This window comes from Mchenga conophoros, linkage group LG4 (genome assembly GCF_057382185.1).
Source record: "Mchenga conophoros isolate Kocher_MC1m ecotype Shallow Benthic linkage group LG4, M_conophoros_male_GT1.1, whole genome shotgun sequence".
In the NCBI taxonomy this organism is placed as follows: domain Eukaryota; kingdom Metazoa; phylum Chordata; class Actinopteri; order Cichliformes; family Cichlidae; genus Mchenga; species Mchenga conophoros.
Window position 1 is genome coordinate 23,720,367 of NC_140529.1, and position 23,356 is coordinate 23,743,722.

General features: G+C 41.3%; 1 protein-coding gene across 6 annotated transcripts in view; it reads right to left on the minus strand.

The window, feature by feature from the left end:
- The window catches only part of cep112 (centrosomal protein 112), a 128,861-nt gene that overhangs the window by 75,652 nt on the left and 29,853 nt on the right, over window positions 1-23,356 (minus strand). For all 6 annotated transcript variants that reach the window (XM_085271130.1, XM_085271134.1, XM_085271132.1 and 3 more), the window contains 8 exons: window positions 15,526-15,625; window positions 14,971-15,089; window positions 12,646-12,789; window positions 4,099-4,253; window positions 3,681-3,810; window positions 3,477-3,569; window positions 3,288-3,347; window positions 2,030-2,109 (listed from right to left, as the gene is read on the minus strand). In XM_085271130.1, the coding sequence (XP_085127256.1) occupies window positions 2,030-2,109; window positions 3,288-3,347; window positions 3,477-3,569; window positions 3,681-3,810; window positions 4,099-4,253; window positions 12,646-12,789; window positions 14,971-15,089; window positions 15,526-15,625 (881 nt within the window). The remainder of the gene's footprint in view (window positions 1-2,029; window positions 2,110-3,287; window positions 3,348-3,476; window positions 3,570-3,680; window positions 3,811-4,098; window positions 4,254-12,645; window positions 12,790-14,970; window positions 15,090-15,525; window positions 15,626-23,356) is intronic.

Sequence of the window (23,356 nt, forward strand, 5' to 3'; positions counted from 1 at the left end):
ATCTGCACTTTCAACGCTCAACACAACTGCCTCGAAGCAGGAGCTGCAGCAGTATATCATGCTGAAAACATAGTCAATGTGTTTGCAAAGCGTTGTGTATTTAACAATCAGACAGGCCCAAAGAAACACTGACATTCCTCCCCTTCAGACATCCTTCGCCACCATTCGATTGCGTGTCCTTAAAAGTTGTCACAGCAGTTGTCTGAATGTGTTGCAGACACATTAATGAAATGCACATGCTTAAGACTCCATATGTCTTTGAGCTTCTTTGTGCAGCTCACTGAAAACTTGATTGTTGTGGACCACGGGGCTCCACAATCTTTGTATATGTGCCTTAGACCAAACATACCAACAACATAGCATTATTAATGTTATTAATACTTCTCATCTTATCCTTCATTGAATCCTCATCCTTGCTGGATGTCGTCACTTAGTCAAAATGTTTGACACTTTTCCACAGATGCTGGAGAATATGGCTCATCTTGGACATCTTTTTAATACTGATCGCCTTTCATACTTCATACATACTTCTTTTTTTCTTTTTTTTTTTAACTTGAGCCACAGTGAGTTTTACTTTTTACTTTTCTTTCTTAACCACTTTTAATCCAGAGGAAGCACTTAATCCAATGCCTATTTTGTGTCTGCACTAATTTTTTGAACATTTCTAAAGAGATATTAGTGACTGAGGACCAGTCTGGATGGCAGAAAGGGTTGAAGGCGCACATACGCATAGGTCTTCCTTCTGGCGACAAAGATGGAGAGAACTAAACAATCCAAAAGTGTATTTACCCTTCACTAGAGTGACACTGACAATGTTCATTAATCGTATGAGTATGTCTGAGTGAAGCAATCATGTATATAAATGACAGAATATGGTTACTTTAACAGATTTCACAATTGAGCAATGATGGGTATCTCACTGACTTAAAAAGAGCATATTTATTGTTAAATACTGTGTTACAGGCCACCCTCACTTACTCCTGTGGGAAATATATGGCTTTTTAGTTTATTCAAAACAGCTGTATGCTGCATCTGGAAACAGGACTGATGAGAATCATTAGACTGAATTGAAACAAATTGCTGAATGATGGTAGTAAGCTGAGTGGAGGCTGAGGAAAAGTGAATTAAACAAGAACTGTTGGTGGATTCACCGCACGTCATTACTTTGCCATTTTATCAATTGTTGATATCAAATATTGATCAGTGTAGCGTTCATGTTTTTTAATTTTCTTGACTCAATGTGCATCACCCCATAACACTCTTTAATATTAACCAATACCCAGGCTGTTTCTCGTCCATTAAATATCAGCCGTATGATTGTGTCAAAGTCGACAGTTTTGTTTATCAGCTTTCATTACTATAGAGACTACTCGGTTTATACAATAGGATTAGATTTGCCAGTTTTCATCAAGTCATCGCAAACACCAGTCACATGTGAAGCTCTGAGACTTTCAAGGCTCTCAACTCAGTACTAGTTTCAGTTATGAGAAGAGATCAAAGAGAGCGCGCAAGGGTTGACTTGTTAAAGCCAAACTCCGCCTTAAAACAGAATTCATACACGCTGTTTTTATGATCAAAGACTCAAAGTCAGTAGACATAAACAACTCCTTTTAATAAAGTCTGAAGCCACAAAATCGAGGCCCAAATCTGTGATATTAATGACTCTTAAAAAAAAAAAAAATCATGCTTGCTAACATTAGACATGTTGGAAACTTTGCTGCCGGTTTCAGTACAGATAGTGATAATGCACCGTGACTCTCCATGTACCTGCCACAACGGCAATGTGACAACGTCAGAATATGACTGGGTTGGTTCTGTATTGTGTTTGTGCCTGAAAATCTGCCTGATCGTCCTTTTACTCCTCATTCTGTTGGATTTTGGAAAGACATCTGATGCTGAAATGCTGATGAAGTATCTTAAACAGACTAAATAATTATCAATGGAGTCTAAAGCATAGACCCAGGATGTAATTACCCATGAAACGTCTTTAATTCAACACAACTCTCTGTTTAGCCTTTTCCCATCATACCTGAGTGCTTCTTCCAGTTTGGCTATCTTCCTTTTAGCCTCTGCCTTTTCCTTCTCTGCCTCAGTTTGAAGTGCCAAAACCTTAGACAGATAGAGAGGGAGAGAGAGAGGAAGAGGGAGCGAGGATGAGAGTATAGGAGGAACAGAGAGAGAGGTGCGAGTGAGTGCAAAAGCAGACACCATCAAACATCACTCAAGGAAACTCTTCTGCCTGTGACCTTGTGCATCTGGTCTCATCTCTTCTATCACCCCATCAAAAGTAGCTGAGCCCATCCCGCCTGCCTTAGAGGGCCTCTCAATCTGAATCTATGGCAGCCATATGGGACCTTCTCATGTCCAGATACCATACCACAGTCTCCTTCTTGTGTATCCTTTAGCACTCCTCGGGAGCGGAGCGAGGAATCTTTCCAGAGTAAACAAAAAGGAAAATGAACAACGGACTTGTCTGTCTTTCATTCCCCCGTCACCTCGTGAAGCAAACAAAGAAGAGGAAAAAAGAAAGAAATACACACACACACACACACACACACACACACACACACACACACACACACACACACACACACACACACACACACACACACACACACACACACACACACATCAAAAGCAATCCACTGAGGGAAGCTTAATTTAAATCCTCCTTGACCCCAAATAAAGAACACACATGCCTGCTAAGTTTTTGCAGGTGTATCACTCACAGGCAGCCAGATGTGTATGCCAGCCTGCCACCAAGATGTGGCACTTTGAAGATGACCCAGCTGCAGTGTGGAGCTTAAACCTGATCTTTACCTATGAAGTCTGGCCTGGCCTAGTCTGGTCCAGCTCAGATCATTAACAATAGCCTTTGTACTTTATGCTTTATGGCTGCTCTATGGCTTTAAAAGGGGTCTCTCAAAGGAGAGGGGGTAATCAAGCACAGGCCTGGGTACAGAGACAGTGCATACTTCAGACAGACACCCCCCCCCCAAAAAAAAATGTTTATTTCAATTTGCTTCTAACTTGTTTCTTATTTTTACAACTTAATAATTCTTGATCTAAATTACCAACTTACCATCCTGCCTTCCTTTGCGCCAGCCTAACATCTACCTGTTAACTGAGGCTTTTAGGATTTTACAAGAGCAGAGAACCATGAGGAACATGCGGCTCCAAGCTTTGATCTCCACTAATCACTTTGTTCAGGGGTGGTTTTGATATAATGACAGGAGGTTACTGAGCTTGGCAGATGGATTTTTCCTTATGGAACAGGAACACACTACCTTTTTCTCACAGCTGATCAGCAGTTCATCTTTTTCCTGCTGAAATTTCATCTCTTGATCCTGAAAGGAAGCAGAGTCGAATCAATAGGTCAGAGAGAGCTGCTAATGACAAGCACTTTTAAAGCTCGTATTGTTGCAGTGACGAAACAGAGGTTTAAAATGAGCGTCGCCACCCGAATCATATCATACCCTGACTTGTTGGTGTCTTCGATGTTCACTGTCCTCGAGCTGCTGTTTGATCTGAGCCACAGTTTTCTCTAAATCTGCCATCACCTCAGACGCCTGCAATAGAGAGTGGAGAGATTTGCTAAAAGTTGTGTGTTATTAATCAGTCAGCAGCAAAATTTAGCAGGCCGAGGGAGATACGTGTGAGTGTGTTGTGGTAATGTGAACCTTAGCAGCGGAGAGAGCATGCTCATGGTGCAAGTGGCTCAAGTCGGTCTCGTACTTGACTTGGAGCTTCTGCGTGGCCTGCTCATGCTGCTCGCTCAGCTCCTCCTTCTCCTTCTGCAGGATCATAATCCTGTAAAAAGCTAACAGCTTGACTCAGACTTCACGAAAGAGTTTCACACATACAGATCCGTTTCTATTCATACACCATTTTTACTTTCCATCCGCTGCACACTAGCAATAGATTACATAAAGCTTTCTTAAGATGTGAAGAAGACATTTAAATTAAAAAGCACATGGCAGTAAAACCTAGTCATGAAAAGCTGGTTAGTGTTGAAAAGCTTTCAATATTAGCACTAGCTACTCTTCTCCTCTTTATCTTTCAATCCACCCCTATACCACACGCCAAACAGGTTCATACCGTCTGTTGGCCTCCTGGAGTTCAGTGCTGATAGATGCAATGTGGATCTCCAGCTCAGCCTTCTCCTGTGTCACTTTCTGACGCAGCGTGTTGCCCTTCTCCCCTTCTGCTGACTGCTGTTTCACCCGGAGCTCGAGCTCTCTCATCGTTTGCTCCTGGACACACAAGTTGTTACGAAATCAAACAGCTTGAACCGCCAAGGGCGTCAGCACGGGAAAATGAGCATAAGTCAGAGGATCGCATGCTCCACAGAAATCAGGTCACTGATATGAACGTATCGAAGCTAACATGTGGCTAACAGTGCAGCTGAATGATCCTCTCACTTCACTCATTGACAATAAATGATAATTACTCCAAAAATGTGTAATACTATTACATGCTAATAAAATTTGTAGCTGAAAATCCTTCCCTGCTCCACATGGCAAACTTTTAGAAGACCCCTTTGTAAGAGAAAAGACGAGATAAACTTTACTGTCATGTAAGCATACGAAGACTCAAGTTAAAAACAAACAAAAAAAACAACTCAGATGCACATGTTTCTAGTCAGCTGTTGTTCCTCTGTTACATTCTGGCTACTGTTTAAACTTATTACCCAAATTGAGACATAAGAATAAACTCATAGTGATACCAGCTGAAAATGTAAAAGTTAATGAATGTTTCCATAATAGCAAACTGCACAGGCCGCATTTTCTTTCTACAATTCCAGTAACAGACAATAATCAGTTGTTAGATGGGTCAGTGTGTGAAAATTGCCTGATATTACTGGCAATTTCAAAGTCTAGCCACATCTCTTAAATTACTGACATTTAACGCTGGTGGCAGTAAAGTGCTGGTACATCAACATAGGGCATCATAAAAAGCCTATAACTTCATCGATTTAAATATCTGAACATGGTGATCCTGCATCAGATCAAATGACTCCAGCATACACAATGACAGCGTTGAGGTATTTCAGTCTCTTTTCCACTGTCAAAAACTTGATCAAGATTCAGACTTTCAGAAGACAATGATCAAAGTCCAGCCTAAACAGACAGCTTCTTCCTACACTGTTTTGATTAAAAAGAACTTCCCTTCCCTGCCTACTGTCCATCAACATGCACATATGTGTCTTCGTGTGTGTGTATGTACACATGACAGCGTGGAATGCAGTGTAGGCGGGCCGATAAAGGCGATGACGGGGCGCTGATTAAAGACGGAGCGTGCTAGTTGATCTAGATGATGACAGAAGATTGCGATGACTGAAGGTGGAGTGACGGGAAAGGCGGGGAATGGTGCGTTTGAAAAGAGTATGCGAGCTGCGCCCGGCAAGGCTGCTGAGAGAGACCTTTGTCTTTGTGTTAGCAGTGTAGGCCGTTAAGAAAAGGAACAAGGAGTCTGTGTTGTGCTGGGACGCATGCTGACACTTAGCTTTCTGGCAGGAGATGAGAAGACACGTCTCCATACTGAAGCCTGACTCGGCACACCTGGACCCTCAGTGGGGCCAAAATATGTCCCCTAATTAGGTGTTTTAGAAGGAGAATGACTTTGTGTGAAGTGCAGACTAAACTAGATTATGAGCTACGCTCCTCTTCGAAGATTTTGAAATGATTAAGCCTTTGAAGAGGGGGGGAAAACAAAACAAAACATGTAAGCTGTGACAAAAAAAGTCATAAAAAGTGATGGACGACCTTTCACAATATTTGTATCTGAACTACAGCCAGCAACTGGAAGGCAGCCTGTATCATCGCTCGTCTCCTGAGGCCACGCATATTGTGCTTCAAATTCTAATAATAGAATTTGGTTAGACTTACAAAAGTCCTCATAAAAACATCACTATAATACATATATAGAATAAGCAAACACTATTAAAGGAAGAGGATAGAGTAAGGGGGAAATAGTAAGCTTGAGGAATAAGTGTCCAGCAAATGTTTTTTTAAAAGGTTTAGTGCCATCTTCAGAAACCAGTTATTCTGTATTTGTCTAAAACAGTGTTACTAATTATATCCTATATATAGGAAAAGCCCATTCAATCAGTGGAATATCAGCAGTGGAGACAATGTGGCACTGCTACAAATGCATCTCTATCTTTACTTGGTTTGGACGTGCACGGACTACTGTTAAAAGCTTGGCTGGTGCAGATAGCAGCTTGTCTTTATTTTCAAACACCTACTCAGTCACTTCTACCTGTTCTGCCCTGCGCAGAGATAAGAGCCAAAAACAACATCCGAAGTATCTTTTTGTGATACTTCTGTTGGAGAGAAACTCCACAAGGCAGCGGTGGGCAGATGAACAGTCTTTATTTCATTTGTTATTAAGCTGCATCCAGTCTGCTGTATTTGAAGGGAATGAATCATCGACTTGAGGTTGTCCTGGATTGCTTGTGTTGCGTGTGATGTGAGCAAACTTTTCATATTGTGTCCTGGATATAAACTTAGGATCTACATCTCTTCGGCACAGTGGTGCAGTGGTTTCCAAACACATTAATGTTAGGTTAACTGGTGCCAGGCAGTCAGCCTAGGGCCCATAAAAGGATCTCTGGCTCTCAGGCCAATTTCATGAAGCCTGCTTCTGATTGTTTGGTGTGGCAGTGTTCACCCTGTTCGTCTTTGTACAAAGGTAGCAGATACCGGTCCTCCTGATAGATTAAGGAACTTCTATGACCCTGTCCAGCTACCCTAGAGTAACTGTCTTTCTCCTGGAATTGCCTCCATGCCGGGGAGACATAGAACTTCCTGGCAATGGCACATGTGTGCCGTAACAAGCACAGGCCTAGGTACAGAAGATTGAAAGATGTTGGACTACCACTGTAACCTCCGTATGGTCCAAGCATTGTCTACCTCTAGTATTGGTGGCTGGTGCTCAGGAGGTAGAGCAGGTCATCTACTAACTGGAAGGTTGGTGGTTCGATCTCTGGCTGCTACAGTCTGCATGCCAAAGTATCCGAGATATGCTCTTGGGGTTCACCAAGAGCGTTCACTGGCATCGTGGACTCAATTTGGACCATTGTCTTTGATTGTTCGATAGAAAGCACAGGTAGGAAAAGCATAGGAAAAAGTGCTTGTATAAATGTGTGACTGATGCATGTTGTATAAAGTGCTGTGAGCACTACAGTTGAGTAGAAAAGTGCTATATAAGAATCAGTCCATTTACCAGCAGTGACACCCACAACAGCCAAATGCACAACTAGTGCATGGTGATCCTGCATCAGATCAAAAAGTGTTACTCTGATTTCTTCGAGCAGTGTATTTAGTAGAGGAGTAGCACTGACCACAAACAACTACAATGTGATTTGCTGCACAAAAGCACATGTTCAGCATTACTGGAGCTCACTTCTATTTAATGAGGAGTATGGACTGAAAGGAAGATTCATCTGGATATTGAAAGACTCAAGAAAGTCAACATGGGGCAAAATGAGGCAACTCCAGCTCTAAAGGATCAAGCACAGAGACAGCAATCGCTGACAAAAAGGTGCTGTACCAACTCACCTGAGATAAAGACTACCTTCAACACATATCCTCAGCGTGTGTTTGTGATTAGCCCAACACTACAGGAGGACAGCAGCTGTTACAGTGACAAGGGGCCTTTCCCCCCAATTTCTTGGACCTTGTCTGGCCTTAATTTTTTTTTTTTTTTTAAATTGGGGGGGGGGGGGGTTAAATCAACCATGAACCATTCAGTATTTGCAGCCTCTTAAATGTGGCCCTGTTGACAGACTAAGGCCAGAGGCAGCGTGTGTGTATGGCAACACATGAACACTGATACTGATAGAAACTGTATTTATGAAACACGTGCATTCAACTGGCCTCTGGTGTTGATGGTCCCAGCTAATGAAATGTGCATAGTCCCACTTAAACCAAAGTCCTTTCATAAGACTTCAAAGAAAGTGCAGCTTTGGGAGGTGTGTACGCATGTGTGCACGCACATCTTCAAGCACAATCATGGCAATGGGTAAGATTTAATACATACTTGGATCAAAGACCTTTTTAAAGATGACAGGCACAAGATATGAGAGTCATTCTTGGCCAGAGGTTAGAGAATGTCTCCTTTCATTTCAGCCACTGAGTGTTGTGGGTCCCTTTTTTCCCCCCTGATTAGCCATGCGACAGATGTATACATTTAGAACTAACTGAGGAAAGACTTTTTAGCAGAAGTAAATCTAGTCGCAGAGAATCCTGTTTGTTCCAGTGAAAGGTGGTGCTGAGCATAGAAAATAATCTGCCTACACTAAGCGTTTGAACACTTGCATCCCCTGCTGCTCTTTAGGATGAATCTCTGAAAGCTGCTCACACTATCTTAAGTATAAGTCGTGATCACAGACAGATGGAACAAACATGTGCATACAAAAATAAATAATAAAAAAAGTAAGGGAAAACACGACAAGTCAGGTAGTTAAAGTCGATTTACACAAACACTCACTGTGTAACTGATGGACACAAAAATGTGACTAAGTTAACCCAGAATAAAATACTAAATATGTTGTGTTTTATATGCTCATCATGTGAGTTTTACACTACTGTGCAAGTCTTGAGCCACTCCTCCTTTCTTCGCATTTTGCTTCCAAGAAGCCTGCTTGCATGCCCAAACCCATGGCCACACTCTAAAGTCGGTAACTTTTGTGTATTTTCATTTCTTCATTTGAACACAATAACACACTTTAGTTTCCAATAAGTTTATTGATTGGTTTGGAAAGTTTTTATATTTGATTAGATATTTGAGTTTAGGGTTCAGTGGTTTTGATGTTCTTCTTTGGTATTTAGTTTATTAACAAACTAGCCTGTACTGCATGGTTTTTGTGGTTTATGATTGTGTTTTGTTTAGTTACCCCTCGTGTGTCATAGTGATGTGATCAGCCATCATATATACCCTTGTGTGTCATTTCCTGTTTAGGTCAGTTATGTTTGTTTGGGCAGTTGTTTGGTTTGTTAAGTTTGCAGTTCTTTGCCTGAGTTAAGTTTTGTTTATTTGACCTCTTTTATGAGCTCAACATTTATTACTTTTGTAAATATAATTTTTAGGGTTAAATAAATGGAAACCCTATTTTTCTAATAATTCCTAGGACTCCTCCTACCCAACTCAGCCCATCACACTGGCCTTTTAAAGTATTTCTTTGGCATCTGATGCTTATTTTCAGTGCAGTCGCCATTCCTGACCCATTTTTGGAGGAATGTTTTTTTTCTGGTTCTTAAAGTCACTTAACACTGACCTACAAATCATTAAAGTATTAAAAAAAAAAGCACCTAACTCAATGGATGATCCAGTGTCGCGTCTACACATAACTGACAACTTAGCAAAAGAACAACAGTATCTTTAGGTCCTTTATTTACTTGCTGCCAGTCACACCATTTGTTTCCATTTCTTTAGTTAGTGGGGAAAAAAGAGGAAACTGGACAAGCAGTGGACAAAAGAAGTGTCAGGCCTTAAAAACTGTCCAAAGCAGGTGAACGGTATCTGAAAGTCATGTCAGCCAAGACCTGACAAAGGACCTGAGAGATGTATCTGACCCTTCATCTTATCTATCTACTGTTAACTGAACCTTCATCAGAAGTGGTCTCTGTGAAAGGGTGGCTGACAAAAAGCTATTCTGAAGGAAGGGAGACAGACAGAAATGGCTGAGATTTGCCAAATTCCAGAAAAGTGTCTGAAAATCAGTAGTAACAGGTCTTGTGGAGTGATGAAGCCATAAAAATAAAAAATAAATAAAAATCAGTTATAAGTATGTATGGACAAGGTCAGGAGAGAGGTTTTCACAGCCATATGTAAAACATGGTGTAGATTCTGTATTTCAGCCCTAGTGTTGGGGATCTTGTCAAATCTGATGTAAATATGAATCAAGAAAAGTACAGTCAGATTTTGATCCATCATACAATATTATATGATTGGCAACAACTTCCTTTTTTTTTGTTATGACAGTGACACCAAATACACTGCCAATGCAGTAAAGGGATATCTAAATTGAAAAACACTGAGCTTTCTCCAGAGCCTGGACCTCAACATTATTGAAGCAGTGTGCAATCATCTTGACAGAGAACAAAAAAGGCAGCCAACATGCGAAAAAGAGCTTTGACTGTCCTTCAAGAAGCCTGGAGAACTATTCCTGAAGACAACTTAAAGAAATGACAGGAAAGCTGCTTTAGATAGTTCAGGCTGTGGTGAAGAACACAGGTGCTCATCCCAAATATTATCTTTCAGTCTTGTTAGAATTGTACAAGCTCTGTTTTTGTCCTATATACCGTATATTCATTTATGTTTGCACGTTACAATACATATTTGTTAGGGCTGAACGATTATGGAAAATAATCTAATTGCGATTTTTTGCCCCAATATTGCGATTGCGATGCGATATGCGATTATTTTTTAAGGTATTTGTCTTCTGTATTATTAAACAAAGACAAGCAATACATCATATAGTATGGCCAATACTATATTACATTAATTTTAAACTGTTCTTTCCTGGAAGACAGACCTCTGTTATGATGACATGAGGTGATGCATGAATTGATGACTGACATTTTTATTTAACTTCTTCAATCACAACAGTATATTTGAACATACACAATAGTTTATTTTTAGCTTACAAACATCTGAGCATAAAGTGCTGACAAGGAACCCTGGTGTAAACATTAAAATGAAAGTCAGTACAATGTGCAGATTGCAGAAATATACATTAAAAAAATCAGTGGCTTTACCACACTCAGTTTTTCGACATCTGTGAACTACTAGACAGTCATTCAATTAAAAAATAATATTAAATAAATAAAACTAATAAATAAAAAATACACACATCTTACTGATCTCTGCAGTCAGTAACATTATACATAAAGTGCAAACATAATAGCAATTGTATAAACACACACACAAACACGCCTTTAAAGTTTAAAGGCGTGAAATTGGACGGTCTAGCTTCTGATTAGCGTCACCGCTGTCTCGGTGGAGTTTAATAAACTCGGCCGTCTGCTTCTTGCTATCTAAAATATAACCAGACACTGGTGTAAATTCTCGACTGTCTCATACTTCTGTTTAATAAGTTTTCTGTTTGACGTTTAGTCAGCTGTGTGAAAACCAAGGAGGAACCCACCCGGGGGATTAATAAAGTTTTATTTTATCTAATCTAATAACTTTAATCTCAGCCAAACCGATTTACTCACGAACAAACAAAACACTGAAAAAAGCCCAACAATAACATTTTTAGGTTGTCTAAGTGACTTATATATTACGTTTAACCCGAGCAGCGAAACTCCGCGGTGATCTGAAAATGATGTGCCGGGAGTTGTGCCGTTCTCGGCCGCATCAGTAACCCTCGAGCTCCCGGCTAGCTGTCGAGCTGGTGGGTAGCAGACGCCTCTGAAAACGTCGAAGCACTTTTGCAAATATGGGATATCTTGATAAACCGAGCAGATATTTGATGTTTACACAACTACTTTCTCGCCTGAAAATATGTTAAAAGTTTATTTTGTGACCCAGAAAGATTAGTATGAGTAATTTTAAAACTTAGTAGCGGCCGCCATTGCTGGAAACTGGAGTTTGGCTGGGCCGCGCTATGAATTCTGGGATATGGTAGTAATTTGGACAGCCTTCGGCGCGTCGCTGTGACGTAATCGGTTTACAAATGCGGCCTCAGGAGGATGCAGCCCATGAATTGTATAATATAATCGCAGTATAATCGCAGCCTTTGCGGTTAGAAAATTGCACTTGATCATGTCGCGATATTATCGCAAATGCGATATATCGTTCAGCCCTAATATTTGTGGCTCAAAACCTTTGCACAACACTGCATCTGTAAATCCACGGGACCACTGGTTAAGTGGGAGTCTTCCAGCACATCTGCTACTTTGGTATGTGCAGCAACACAAGGTCCAACATAAATCAGGGTGTGGAGATTAATAATTCAATGTCAGAAAATCACATCATTGGTCTCAGCAGACACAACACACAGCAGCTGCAACAAAAAACACCAACAGACTGAGTGCTAACACAACATTTCAAAGAAGCTGCTCCAGAAAATTATTTTTTGTCTGAAAGTGTGCAGAGCAATTGATCCTCAACACCTCAAATCTACAGCCAGAGGCAGATGGTGTTGTTTTTCCTTTCATTTAACTTGTAAAAAGATGACTTAAATAAATAAATAAAATGATGATGAAGTCGTCTATATCAATCTGAGCTACTGTAGCATCTTACGCATCTCATGTCAACAGTGTTATAAAATGTGACACATGCATTTCAGGAATAAAACATGAAATGGTTGCTTAACTATAAAAGTAGAAAGAAGATACGAGGCAGTGTCGCACACTTGACTGATGAGCTGCTGTGATCAGACATCCAAGCATGTGTAGTATTGAACTGGATGTCATTGCATACAGTTTAATAAGAGTAACACAGCAACTATGGGTGAGTAACACCCACGTGTTTCATCAACATACTGTTTGTGCACATAGTACAAAGATTAACAGAAAGCCAGAAAAAAAAACAGCTAACAATATTAGTAAGATTAATCTTTGCTGCTGTATTAATGCAGTAAAGCTGACACATACACACACATCCAGACTCACACATGCCTGTTTCTGTACTCACAGTTGCTTGTGACTGTGCATTATAGTCAGACTCCATCTTAGCCAGTCGGATGTTGGTGTCCTCCAGCAGTTCCTGGATATTCTGTGTGTGTTTCTTCTGCAATTCAAACTTCTCCTGCTCCATCTCTGTCACGGCAGCATGCAGCTGCAAGGGCATGAAACATCTACATGTCAGTCACAGATGTTCCTCGCCGCGATTCCAGTCATTGATGACTGATCAATCGTTTCTCTTTTAATTTTTAAAAGTATAAAAACACTTTTCAGCAATCAGAGACCCCATAATACTCTTTTTTTTTTAATCAATTCCATCCATTCTCTGCCATTTATCCTTTTAAGGGTCGCGGCAGGCCTGGAGCGTATCCCAGCTGTCTATGGGCGAGAGGCAGGGTACAACCTGGACAGATACCAATCTGTCTAACCAATTCATTATATTAAAAACACTCGATGAAGGACTTGTTGAAGGACTTGTGGACTGATGAAGAAATCTCATATCTCACAGTCAAATGGGCTTTTAGCTTCAGACTTCCACCAGACCTTCATGCCATACTTTCTTTGTTTATAAAGTATATAGTGACTGAAACTTTTGGGCTTCTGGGTAACAGTTACAAAATGACATTTACGTCACAGCTTGTAATGTTACATACATACACTCAACAGCCACTTTATTAGGTATACCTTGCTAATAATGAGTTGGCCCCACCTTTGCCTTTAGAACTGCTTTGATTCTTAATGGCATAGATTCAATGAAGTGCTGAAAACACTACTCAGATTTTGGTCCATGCTGACATGATAGCATCACACAGTTGTTGAAGATTTATCTGTAATGGGAATCCCACTGTCATTGTCCAGTTACACCACTACCGGTAGGGCTGTGCGATATGACCAAAATCTCATATCCCGATATAAGAATTCTATCATCCCGATAACGATATAAATCACAAAAATGTAACATTTTCTGTAAATTCTGTGAATCTCGAGCAGCTCGACTTGCGGGAAGTGTTTCGAGCTGCGCGTCATGTACCTGGAGTCGAGTGTTTTAACCGATGCATGATACTATACATTTTTAGACATACTGTAAGTTGTAACGGCCGCCGTATTCTTTGTGAGTATTTATTACACGGCGTGCTGCGGGGAAAAGCCTGTTCTAACGTTTGAGTCTAAGGTTTATTTTTTAGCACCTGGCGGCTCTTTTTTGCTTCTCATCCGTAAATAATCTGCTCTTTCATGTGATTCAGTTCATTTTGAAAAGTCTCAACAGGATCTTGAACTTTATTGTGAAAGGTTTATGGGGAACATAAACAACCGGACACGCGATGGTGTTACCGTTGTTGTTGCTAACGACAACGCATAAAAACAGGCGCTTGTCCGTCCGTAGTGTGGTTATATTAAATATAAGAGAAAGAGAGAACTTTAAGAACTTAATATAGCCACTACAGTGACCATCAAAACTATGAAAAAATATTGCCGTAAACAGTTTATTTTGCGACACCACGAAACAAACGATAGCGTAAAATGAAACAATAGACGTTTTTATATCGTCATCCGATATATATCATTATATCGAACAGCTCTAACTACCAGCAGCTAGAAATATTAATAATACAAGTATGGCCATTTTCCTTTGAGCTCTGGCCTCATGTATTCTCTGTAAACACTAGAAATCGTTGCGTGGGAAATGTAAATCAACAGTTTCTGAAATACTCAGATCAGCCCTGGCACCGTCTGCCACCAACAACCATGCTGTTTAAAGTCACTTAAATCACCTTTACTCCCCATTCTGATGCTCAGTTTGAACTCAGCAGGCCGTCTTGACCATGTCTATGATGGACTATGTTCATGAAGTTGAACAGGTGTACCTAATACAGTGACAGTGAGTGCATACTTCCAAAAAGTGGAGTTAGTACCGTCTGCTTCTTTAGATGTGCAGTATCTCTTTTTGAACAGGGTTAAACATAATTCATATGCTACACATTTTTTTATGTGATCTGAGAGAAAAAAAAATGTTTCTATAACATCATTTAGCACATGCTGAGCGACCCTGAAGAGATGAGTGTAAATTTCATTAGCATCTTATTGAGCCCCCACAGCTGAGCTAGCTGGAGCTGTAGGAGTGAAAAGACAATTTACCTAGGGCACAGAGCATTAATTTTTCAGCAGTGAAAAAACCCACACTAACTTAAGCACCACATGAAGGAATGAGGTACAGCCTGGCTGCTTAAAGCAAAGTCTGCTTGTCTCATGCTAACAAACAGTCTTCCTCTGGCTCAGGGCTGCTTACACGGCGTTGGCCTGTAGAATTTCTAAGCCCTTCAACTTATCCTCATACCTTCTTCTCCCACTCGTTTTTTAAAGAGTCGGCGCTCTGATCCGACATCTTCTTCAGCTCTGCAATCTGCTTCTCTTTGCTCTCGCAGATGACCTGGGATTCTCGCAGCACGCTTTGAACTGCGGGTAAGCGCAGACACAAAACACACAAAAGAGCAGTCAGGCCCTGCCTCAGGGTATGAACAGATGGACACATGAACAGACATGCACGCACACTTGTGCCCGACTGATGTGCTGTCAGGAAATCAATGACAGTAAAGATTTTGTTTCTATTTGAATGGCTACTATTTCTTCTGTGCGACGCAGTTTTATCATCGGACACTCTTAAAGCAGACACGTGAGAAAAGAAAGGAACAAGACCAAAAAGAAGGATATCAAGTATAAAAAGACACATAAGGTGACTGAATTTTAGATTGAGCAGCACAGCTGGAGAGTGTCACTCTACACCAGTGCAATCCTTTGTGGAATTGCATCTTTTTAGGCTTTTTACTCCGAGTGGCAGAGACACAAGTACAAACATCCTTCATGTTAACCCCGCAATCATGTGACCTCTCACCTTTCTTCTCCAGCTTACGGATCGTCTCCTCTGATTCTTTCTGCTTGGTCCGGTGAAGGCTCTTCATCTCCTCAATCTCACCATTTTTTCGGTCCAGAATCTACAGATGGAGAGGGAGACACTGAAAGTGTATTCGGCTGTTTTTCTCTTACTGCCAAGAAAATGGCATCTGTCATAGCAAAGCTAAAGCTATTAAAGTTTTCGCATGCAAAGTTCACAAAGGCTAAATTTAAGTAAGCACTATGTGACCCAGATATAAAAAAGGAAAATGCAACCGCCCACACTGAAAGACAGCGCAGAGACCCTGGAGTTTTTGACAACCAGCAACATTAAAGAAGTGTTGTTTTTTTTGTGCAGAGTTTCTTGCTTTGTGAGCTCATGTATACCCCCCCCCCCCCCCCCCCCCCCCACACACACACACACACACACACATAACAGAACATGCAGCTAAGTATTCAGACTCTACTACTACTATTACTACTCTTGTAGGTAGGGGTCACATAGGAAGTAAACATGAATATGAACATTAATACATCAAAAGGTTTAGGGAAAAAAATTATGTATATTTATTAGGGGTGCAGCGATACACAAAATTCACGGTTCGGTTCGGTTTGATACTTTGGTGTCACGGTTCGATATTTTTTCGATACAAAAAAATGTTCATGCCTTTTTAATTTGTCATTTATTAAAATTATAAATATATATTTTAACTCAAAAGTACAGTTTTTAAATTTAATGTTGCTGAAACAAAAGTAATTTAAAAAATAAATATATCTCAGGGCTCTCAAAATTTCAAAATCCCTGGTAGCCCTTCGGGCAGGGACTCTTCAGTTTTTAGTAGCCCAAAATAAATTTAAGTAGCCCGAATAAAAAAGAGAGCAATTTTTTGATTGATGTTTTGTTTCCTTTACAATATTATACATTAAAGTATAATATTGTAAAGGAAACAAAACATTAATCAAAAAATTGTTGAAAAACAAATTACAACATTGTATAAAAATTACAATCATCAACTCAAATACTTGGTTCTAATTGGACAGAAATTTCTATGAACTTGTAAGAACTGTGTAGGACTTGAATCAGTCTGTGTCAGATCCTGAATTTGAAATTTCCGCTGAAGTCACGGGTAAGAGACAAGTGGAACCAAGATCTAGGACATTTGCTTTTTGAAGTTTGCAAAGACTGCTAAATTTTGCCAGTGGTAGTTCACTCTTTGCAACATAGTACGCTGTTCTAAACAGATTTTTCAGGTTTATTTTTAGTATGTTATTTGCAATTGGTGTTTGTTCTGGGAAAGATATTGCAGACTGAGCAATAATGCATTTCTTGCATTTCTCATGGGTTCTAATGGGGGCCTTTCTTAAAATGACTGGTCCCAGTAACAAAGGCGCTTGTCGACTCAGAAATCGAGAGAAAACCAACAACACACCCGGCAGAACATTATGTTATTTACACGGGTGCACATAAGTGGTCCGCATTCGCTGTCAAAATAAAAGACGCGCACAAGACAAGAAGTTGCAACGCGCGTTTGCGTCCATATAAAAAGCACTGTTTTTGTCCGCTAGAGTGGGATTTTCACGGCACATTCCGCACCACATCTCTGTGCGTTCATCATTTGTTTGAAGCCAGCTCACCTCCTGCAACCACTTTTCCGAGAATACGCGCTTCTTTTGTGGTTCGGACTCCTTCTGACATTTCTTTGGAGGTGGAGGAACACCAAAGTAATTGCTTAAAGGAACTTCTTCGACATCTTTAAGAGTTCTAAACAAATGTCTGTCCTCCTCCAGAAAATCTTATGTATGCAAACACGCGTTGCAACTTCTTATCTTGTGCGCGTTTTTTTATTTTATTTTGACAGCGAATGCGCACCTGCGGACCACTTATGTGCAGCCCTGGTTATTTAGCTCGTCATATTGCAGCCACAGAAATTATTTTGTCCATGAAACCATAAAGCTGCACTTTCTTTTTGCCTTATAGTCTGATTTGTCATAACTTTTCCGTTTTGTGGTAAGCTTTTCTTTGGCTGTCACTTCTTCACCCTGACCTGTCTTATTTGGCTCAGCAGAACTAAAATGTATATCCTGCTGCTTTTACACACACACACACACACACACACACACACACACACACACACACACACACACACACACACACACACACACACACACACACACACACACACACACACACAACGGTCAGCGATTCTCTGTGCGATCAACCTCTCATATGTTTAAGCTTGCTGCGGGAGATTTCACTTGTCATGTTTGCATAGTAAGCTAACGATTGATAAGACGATGTCAGAGGAATTGGTGCGCAAATTATCATCACTCACCAATCAGTGCTGTCGCTCTCTATACACAGTTCGCGCGATTGCAAAGTGAAAGCAAAAAACAAGTGCAAATTCAAACGCGATTTCAATATGTCACATATTGACAGTGGCTCATCGATGCCAATGACATAATTACCCAGCTACATTTCCGAAAGAATGCAAAAGCATTGACATATATTTTTCCTTCCTACAATAGCCCAACGGGCAGGGCAGAGATCGATTTTGGTAGCCCGACTGGAAAAATCGCTAGCCCCGGGATGTCGGGCTAGCGATTTTGCGAGCCCTGTATCTGATTGAGGAATCACTCATCTTTGGAAAAGAGAGTTTATTACAGAGAAATGGCTCTTTCCAAAATAAAAGCTATACTATACGCTTCTTCTGGGCTATATTCTCAGCAGCATATTGTAGCGGGTCAGGGCTGTTCAGGGTTCTGTTTGTACAGTTATGTTTTGTTCATGTTGCCATAGTGACGGGTGACGCCCTCTCGCTGCGACGGTGTGTCCTTCCGGGGTCAGAGGGCGCCCTGTGTGTTGTTGTTGTTGTTGCTGTGCGGTTGCCGCGCTGAGCAGTTAGCTAGCGGCAGTGTTCTTCTGCAGATGTCAATAAACGGCTGTGCTCCCTGGCTAGCTCACGGGAAGCAAGACCAAACGACACCTCCGTCTCCTCCTTGTCTGAGCTCGCCACATTGGTGTCAGAAGTGGGATGATGGTGGCACCCCATGTTCTGACCCGAGTGACTTTTCCCCCGCCGGTCGTGACCGGCCGGTGCAGCAAAAGAAGGCGCCTGGACATTTGCAGGACTTTGTGTGGGGTAATGGGGTCGTCGGGGACGACTGACCCCTTAGGTAGGGACTATGTACACACATTCCCAGATCTCTGATGTTTAACTTCTACAACTGTGCCATCAGCAGCGTTCTGACGTATGGATTTCTAGTGTGGTTCCCCAGCTGCACCAAGGCCGATCAGCAAGCACTCCAGCGGGTGGTGAAAGAAGCTGGCAGAATTATTGGAACAAGTCTGCCAGAGATCAGTAATATCTTCCCCACTCGCTGTCTGAGGAGGGTGCACAGTATCCTGCGGGACCAACATCACCCTGCGCGCCACCTTTTCCATCTGCTGCCCTCAGGGAGAAGGTACAGGTCTATACAGGCCAGAACATCCAGACTGGCCAACAGCCTGTATCCACAGGCTGTGAGGCTCCTGAACTCTCTGCCCCCCTCTCACGGACAATAACCATATCCAACTTCTTAATAGCAATGAACTGGTCTGCATTGGTGCATCATATCTTTATTCTCTTCCCCCTCCTGCCCCCCCCCCCCCCCCCTCTTTCTTAAATAGATAACTATCATATCTGATATCATATCTCACAGTACAATAATATTGAATGGGTTGCATTGTTGTATTTTGTCATGTTTCTCAGGTCTTTGTCTGAATTTCTACGAACATTATTGCTAAGGATTGTCTTATTGCATTGGAGTCACACTGGGTTAAATATGTACACTTGGGTTTTAAGGGGTATTTATTATTTTCTTCTTTTTTTTGGGTTGTATGGAAGCCCCAAACGCAATTTCATTGTTCTTGACAATGACAATAAATAAATAAATACTAAATACTAAATAAATACTATGTAGCGGGTCAGGGCTGTTCGGGGTTCTGTTTGTACAGTTATGTTTTGTTTATGTTGCCATAGTGACGGGTGACGCCCTCTCGCTGCGACGGTGTGTCTTTCCGGGGTCAGAAGGCGCCCTGTGTGTTGTTGTTGTTGCTGTGCGGTTGCCGCGCTGAGCAGTTAGCTAGCGGCAGTGTTCTTCTGCAGATGTCAATAAACGGCTGTGCTCCCTGGCTAGCTCACGGGAAGCAAGACCAAACGACACCTCCGTCTCCACCTTGTCTAAGCTCGCCACAATATTAAACATATCAGGTCCCCATAAGGAGAATCATGTGCTAACGGCTGTCTAAATGACTCGGGTAAAGTTTGTAGCATGCATGCTTGTTGTTTTTGTCTGCTTCCACTTGTCTTTGCACTAAGATGATGTCGGCGTAAACGTGCAGTCATATTCGTTGTGTTCCCACTAGTGCTGTCAGCGTTAATCTCGTTGAAATGACGTTAACGCCACAACACGGCAAATCTCCGTTAACGAGCTACCCCTGATCGCCCGTGCCTGAGGCTAGACGACCAACACGTTAACGAGCTAACTGCGCTAACACACTAGTTCCCACCCATGTAATTGAGCATTGCGTGGCACATCCAACATACTGTTTTACTTTAGTCCATGACTCGCTTACCTTCAGGGTCATGCCTCACATGAAAACCAAAATAATTCCAAACACCAGATCTGAATGAGGGTGGGGGAGGTTCAATTTGCCATGTTGCAAGGAGAGCTTAACTTCTGTCTCGCTGGCTTGCCCTGCGCTCTTCCTTCTGACTATGCTGTCTGTGTTGAGCGCTTAGTGGATCTGCGCTCGACAGTGCAGCCTAGGCGGAGTAGTCCAACGCAGATTCACTGAGCGCTCAACACAGACAGCATCGTCAGAAGGAAAGTTGATAAAATAAATTACAAATTTTGTATTGTTCGATACATATGCCTACCGAACCGAAAGCACTGTATCGAACGGTTCAATAACGATACGAGTATCGTTGCACCCCTAATATTTATATATGACTATATTCTTCAAGGTAAACATGTGTTTGAATCCGCTGGACTGTGGAGTTTGCATGTTCTTCCTGTGCCTGCATAGGTCCTCTCCAGGTACTCTGGCATCTTCCCAGAGACAGCCAGGTGCTGCCACTCAAATACATTTGATTGACTGACCACTAGCAAGTGTGATCACCTTCATCAAAGTTTTAGCAGTTTGCTGATCTGGAGCATTCAGATGTGTGTTAAAACAATGCCATAATCTTCCCAGGAAGGTCAGACCACACAATACTGGTCAATACTGCGATACCTACGTTTGGCCAACCAGCATATCAGCACAAACACTTCATACCAACTGCAAAGCACGGTAGAAGGGTGATGATTGGGCTTGTTTTTCAGCCATAGGATCAGGGCACATAGTGCAGCCACCATGAACCAAAGAATCCTCGAGGCAAATGTGACGCTATCTGTCCGACAGCTAAAGCTTGGCTGAAACTCGGTTCTGAGACAACAGTGATCCTAAGCACGGAAGCAAATCTACAACAAAATGTTTGAAAAAGAAAAGACTTGAGGTGTTGCAATGACCCAATCAAAGATTAGACTGTGGTGGGACCTTAAGACAGGTGTGCATAAATGAAGGCCTGCAAACCTCGATGAACTGAAGTAACGATGTAAAGTAGAGTGTGTCAGAATACACTCGCAACAATGTGCGAGACTAATAAAGTCAGACAGAAAACCATTGTTTCAAGCTCATTTTCCCACATGTTTGCATAGAGCCCTATAAAAAAATTTTTTTTCCCCATGACTACATAAAAGGTTAATTGGTGATTATAAATTGACTGTTGGGGTGAATATGAAAAAAGAATGATTATCTGTACATGAGACTGGCACCCTGTCCAGAGAGTACGCTGCCTCTTGCCCAATGACAGCTGGGATAAGCTTCAGCCACACTGCAACCCTGATATGAAGATACAAAAAATGAGAGAATTTAACGCCATACTAGCTTAACGGTGGTGACGCTTAAGTCTTCTGTTTATGGATGCTAATGTAAATTTATTATTTATTTCATTTTTAAAAAAGACAGAAAAAGAAATTGTTTGTCTGCTATGAATCATGTGTTTATCTCATGCATGCCTAAATTAAAGGCTGTTATCTGTAGCAACATGAAACACGCTGTATGGCATTTCACTGTATGACTTCATTCATTTCATCTTTAATAAGCACATCCATTACTTAGGAGACTACGTGCAAAGTGTGAGAAATGGCAGCTGAATGAAACACCTGTGCTAAGGCGCAATGAGGTAACTGCATCTGCTTCCTGCTGCCATCTGTAAGTAATTAGTTAAATTAGGCCATGGAGAGTTTCTCAATTACTCTGTTGCATAATATGCATATATATGTAAGTGCATTCTGCAACTGGTGAATCTATCTGCTATGCAGATGGTGCCAAGCAGACTGGTTTACTTTATAGACAAAATGAATCCAAACTCAACAATCCAAGTCTCATTTTATCAAATCTACTTGAAATATCATTCTGAACCTGTCTATAAGCTTAATGGATTTTTTTGGCTGTATTTTTAGGTTTGGGAGTAATGCCATTAACAAAAGGGAATAAATAGCGTTATTTCAACAACAGATGATGCTCTGGCTGAAATGGACCAGTGGTTATTTTTCCATTAATTCCCAAAGCCCATGAGACTTTAGCATTTTGTTCAATTTAAGTGCACTTATTAGTCCAGTCTACCATCGTCTCTGTGAGTGAGAGTGTGATGGGAGAGAGATGAAAGGAGGATAGGGTGACTGGAGCAAAGTTCACAGAGCATTTAGGGATACCCATTTTTTTTTCTCCATTTTACTACCCTAGAGGCGTTGTTGTCATTTCCACTGAACAAGCCGATGACACAGTGTCAGTTCCAGAGAGAGTGCACCAGACAGTGGGAAATGGCAGCTTTTAGGATGTCCATTTTAGGATTGAAAATACATCCTATGCCGGGGGAAGGGGATCCAGCCTGGCTGGCTCTGACTTTGACCAATACCATCACTGGAAGAGGACAAAATTAAACTGCAGAAGAAAGAACCAACAGAATCTGTAACATATGTAATTTAATCTCAGTGCCATTTATAACATATTGTACAGTAAACAGAGATTTGCATGTTAATAACATAAGATGTTCTTCTGCACTTGATTTTATCAAATATTTTGGAACTACTCTCACCATGCTTTGGATTTAAAGCAATGGGACAACGACTCGTAGCCTTTCAGCAGCCGATACATTATTTATAAGTAGACTAATTAAAACTAAACCTAGCTTGTCCACTTTCCATCCGGCTCATCAAAGTCCACCCCTGAATAACTCCCCTTTGAAGCTATTATGGGGAATATTGGGTAACATTCAGTGGAAATTAAATTGGACATAAGTTGCAATCTGTATGTAATTAAAGAGAGAGAGGGGGGGGCAAAAAAGAGCTGGCTGTCATCCTGTCTCTTGTCAAACACTAAGATGCAGTGGGCATTTTAAAGTAGGAAGAAAAGTAGAGTGTTTTTTTCTGTTTTATTAGAAGCTTGTGTGGCAGCAAAGGAAAGTCATAGTGAGTATGTGACAGATCCCAGGTGCTTGATCTGCAGCCTAACTGACGGGCACCGACTATAATGTGAAATAAACCAGCTTTATTGCTATTTTAACCAGCTGACAAAAAGCTTTGAAGAGGTGATTACATGCAGGATGGAGCGCTAAGAAGAGGACAGACTCATTCCTTTACTTTTCATTAGCCACCAAATGAGAATCAAGATCAGTGACGGGCGTAGGTTAAACAGCTCTCCTGAGCACCGAAGTGAGCGGGCCTGTCGAGAAAAGAACTGCACAAAC